Source organism: Corvus brachyrhynchos, unplaced genomic scaffold, assembly GCF_000691975.1.
Source record: "Corvus brachyrhynchos isolate BGI_N302 unplaced genomic scaffold, ASM69197v1 scaffold223, whole genome shotgun sequence".
Classification (NCBI taxonomy): Eukaryota; Metazoa; Chordata; class Aves; order Passeriformes; family Corvidae; genus Corvus; species Corvus brachyrhynchos.
The window spans coordinates 460,473-464,872 of NW_008237174.1; the positions used below are offsets into that span (position 1 = coordinate 460,473).

At 47.6% G+C, this 4,400-nt stretch overlaps 1 protein-coding gene across 1 annotated transcript in view; it reads left to right on the forward strand.

The window, feature by feature from the left end:
• The window catches only part of STK25 (serine/threonine kinase 25), a 21,375-nt gene that overhangs the window by 2,073 nt on the left and 14,902 nt on the right, over positions 1-4,400 (forward strand). The window contains exon 2 of the mRNA XM_008629523.2: positions 4,222-4,389. Coding sequence (XP_008627745.1) covers positions 4,222-4,389 — 168 coding nt within the window. The remainder of the gene's footprint in view (positions 1-4,221; positions 4,390-4,400) is intronic.

Below are 4,400 nucleotides of genomic sequence, written 5' to 3' on the forward strand. Positions count from 1 at the left end.
CACTGTGTTTGGCAGAGCAATATTATGTTTGTTTGGCTGGTGGGAAAGTGCTTCAGTCAGAAATAACACTAAATGTGGCTGTAGTTCCACATAAACCCTTTGAAGTTGCCACATTCCTGGTCAGCTTCAGCTTGTAAAGTGTTGTGGCCTTGACAATCTTCTGTTACAGACCTCTCCCATATAGAACAGCAATTCCAATTCCAACCTGCCCCAGATTAAGGAATGCTCATTTCCAAAAGGGTTTAAGCACCCCTCAGTGTTTTATGCAACAAATGCAGGCGTGATTCTTGCTCTTGAATATTTTGAGAGTAAGATCCAGCTGGACACAGCCCAGAGAGAAGATCTGCAGCTGGTTCAAATGGTGTTTGCTTCTGTTCCCAATATGCAGCTTATCCTTCCAGGCAGTAACTTTGAAATGAGAGCAGATACTTACCCTTCTTCTCTAGTACTTATCCACATCTTCTCAAAGACTGTGGGTATCATGTCTCTGCAGCTGGAGGTGGCAGAGCTGCCAAAACCATTCTTTCCCCATGAAGCAGTTGGTGTTACTGCCAGGCTCGTCTCACAACACACTGCAATTCCTAATTCCTGATGGCTGCAGCGAGTTGGTCTGTTTTAAAACATGGTATCATCAGTCAGGATGGCAAACACTCCCACACCTGTCAGGACAGAGCATCCTTCTTTCCTGTGCTGTGAGATTAGATCCCAGAGGACAGAAGTGGAGCACATTACTAGGAAATTGTCATCATCCCTCTCATACTTGTTCCCTTCCTGCACTTACTGAGATAGTGCATTGTGTGCTCTCCCTCCAAAGCCTGCCCAGGCGTGCCTGAGCCATCTCTAATGCCTGACTGACTGCTCTCAGTGGTGAGGAACAGCAGGAGGCTTTTTGCTTCAGAACTGCTGTGTAATGAGCATTCAGTCAAGCACAAAGTTACGATGTAGTGACCATTCCTTAACGGCTTTACATGTAGTAGTAGAACGAGGAACAGCTGCTGCTGACCTGGAGCTCCATTTTTCAGCTCTGGTGGGTGCTGCGGATGTGGAAGAAAAATGGGAAGAACCCAAGCTGGTGAGCAGTTGCAGAGGTGACAGGTGCTAATAAGCTGCTTTGGGTTATCTGTGCTCATTTAAGCTGGTACAAAACATTTCATCTGGATTCTGTTGCTTCCTACTAATGAAGTATCCCAGGTGTGTTTGTAGCAGTGCAATTCCAGAGCACAGATTTCCAGCCAGGGTGATTCTCTAACAAGATGACTGGTACTGAGGTAATTCATGTTTAGGAAAGGGACAGATGGTGCTTGTTACACCTCTTACCACACTGCTTTGCAGGTGCAGATGTGTTGGGGTAGGGGAAAGTCGGGCTCATGGAGTGCATCCTTCTCTCTCCTGACAGAGCAGTGCAGTTCCATAGCTCTCCATTCTTGGTGGAACTGTGTTTGTGCTGCTGTCTGATGAGTGCTGAGGCTTTTATGCCCATGGATCTGAGCATTTTTGTTTGTCAGCACATGTCGCCATGTGGTGTCTCAAACTGGATTTTTTTAATGGACAAGGGCTTTTGAACAATGTCCTGCAGCCAGGACATCTTAGTTTGTTGTGGGAGTTCAGAATTGCTGAAAGTGCTGCCTGGAAATTTCTTCTGCGAATGGTAGTCCACAATGGTAGTTCACCAGGTGTTCTGTTGAGCAGACATTGACCTGCTTGAATTGGGGATGGGCCTGTTTCCTCCTCCCTGGTTACAGAAAGCAAAGAAATTCATCAGCAAACTGTGCTCCTCCAGCAGTGTCTGGGGACTGTAACTGTGGCTGGAATGACTCTGTACCCCCTGGCCCTATACTGGTTCCGTGGGTTCTGTCTGTTGCTGGGTCTGATTTCTATGAATTTGGCCACTGCATTGAGGGATGTTTGTCCTCAGGCCCTCCATAGAGTCAGGCTCTTGCCATGTCACCTGCGAGCTCTACAGCAGTTCCAGGTCAGTACTGGGAAGATAAATGCAGTACCTACAAACGAAGTGTCCTAATGTGTCCACCCTAATGGGAGTGGGCCTGTCTCACCTGCCCATCAGTTACATTGTTTTCCTGAGTCCCTTGGGCAAAATTTCTGTCTGCCTGTCAGGAAGCTTCGTCTCCTTCACCGCACCTACCTGAACTGCTTTGTTCTACAGAAAACAGGATAAACCAACATCCAAGTCTGGAAGCTTGTTTATGAAGCTGTCCATGATTACAGAGCCTGCCACATGAAGTGGTGGTTGTCCCAAAAGCTGCCTGCCATAGCCGGTGCGTTTGATGTCCTGATTTGGAGAAATCAGTCCTGATTCTCTGATGTGCCCTACCAAGCTGAGGGGGGAGCACTTACTTCCACCTTGCTGTTTCTTACCTCATGTAAAAGTTATGTGGGAGGGGAGGAAGATTTTCTTGAAGGTTTGCTTCCCTGCAGTATTCATGTGGATAGGGTTTCTTTTCCGAGCTGAGTGCGTACTTCTAGGAGATGATCCTCTTTCTCTCCCTTCTCCCTGATTTGTGGAAGTGGCTGAGGTGTTGAGTGGCATTTTTAGGGTGCAGTAGGTCACTGTGCACAGTAATGTCTGGGGCACTTTCTTGCCCCTTCCTCCAAGTCGGTCAAGAGATGGAAACTGCTCCTGGTCTGTAGTGAGCCTGGACTAGTCAGACTGTTCTCCCTGCCTGCAGTCATCATTCTCATGTTGTTCCCTGGTATTCCTCAATCTTAAATTCTCTTTCCCCCACCTCCCTCTCTTCAGTCTCTGCTATGTATCTCCAGTTCTTTTTGTCTCTGAACATCCCTTCTGGTCTGTTTCTAGTGTGTTTGTTCAAAGTACAGCCTATTTGGTGTTGCTATGGATGCCAAAGGATATTTGGTTATCCTTCTGTATCTTGGACTGGAGTTTGTGTGGAAATCCTGTTGAACGAGCTGCCTGTAAAGATCACCTGGGCCTGGCTTAGAGCAATGCACTAGGCACAGAAGGCAAACAACCTGTGATGACAGACTGGCTTAATCATTAAGCAGCACCTTGGGCTGCTCAGTGATGGCCTACTGCTAGAACCTGGTGTGAGATGGAAAAATGCAGCTTCCCTGTTCTCTGATAAAATCTGCCAACTCAAGACGCTTGCGAGGGAGCAGTCTCACTGAGTGACGTGTTGGAGGTGAGACTGAGAAGTTCTGGGTGTGGAAAATTCCTTCTAATGGCTTGGCTGCTTCCTAAGGTCAGGCCATATTTTCCAGGGGTTTTTTCAAACTATTATTAAAAAAAGGCAGAAAAATTAATCACAAAGAGCGTTTCAGTAGCATGAAGCTACTAGTAGCATGAAGGACCTCCTGGTGTGCAGGTGGACTGAATGAAGCAGCATGAGAAAGTGACTGTGATTTGTTCCCTTTCTTATCCATACTCACCTTAATAAAGAATTCACTGTGCAGCTGCTGTTAAAGAGTCAGTATTTCTGTTAGTAACTGCCTGGTTGATGTGCTTGTCTGATGAAGGAGATGCTATTTGCCATTGCATCTGAGTGTGCCAGCCAGGGAAGAGGCTGGTCCAGAAAAGCAGGTCAGGTAGATGGAGTGTCCATTCTGCTCTCCTGCCTGCTCCGTGCTGCTGACCTTCCAAAAGATGTGAGGCTCCATCTGGAAATGTCTGAGGAGAGCGGGGCTGGGTGCTGTGTGGAAATCAGGCTGCAGCAGAGAAGACACTAAATGTGAATTCATATTACTGTAATATTTCATCCCCCAGACAAGTAGGGAAGGATGCAGATCAGTCTTTGAGTGCAGGAAGGCTAGCAAGTGTTTTTGTGGCCTCTTGCTTGTGCCTGTTTTCTCATCTGGATCTCCAAGAGAAAGCTGGTTCTGGTACCCCTTGCTGGTCTCTGTTGAAGTGTGAACAGATGCTTGCTCATGGAGCTGCTTTGGCACCAGTTAGTGCCTGCAGCTGAGCAGCCCTGTCCCAGTGGAGCTGACACTTTCCACAGAGGTATTTGCTGACATTCTCATGCTGGGCTTCCCTCCTTTGCCTCCCCGCTGTGGTCTGCAGGGTCAGAAAGCCTTGGATATATTTCTGTGCTAAGTTTCTAAGACTGCTTAGGGTATGTGAGTTGCAGGTGAATTTATCTACATAGTAGGTGCACAGATATGGAGATGAGCTGTATGGGTATGTGTGGTGCTCTGCAGCCCGGGAGCTTAATGGAATTTTCCCATCTCTACTTCATGGTGTAGCACTCCAGGGTGGATCCTGAGGAGCTGTTCACCAAGCTGGAGCGGATCGGCAAAGGATCGTTTGGTGAAGTGTATAAAGGGATCGACAACCGCACCAAGGAAGTGGTTGCTATCAAGATCATTGATCTGGAGGAGGCTGAGGATGAGATCCAGGACATTCACCAGGACGTTTCCGGGTC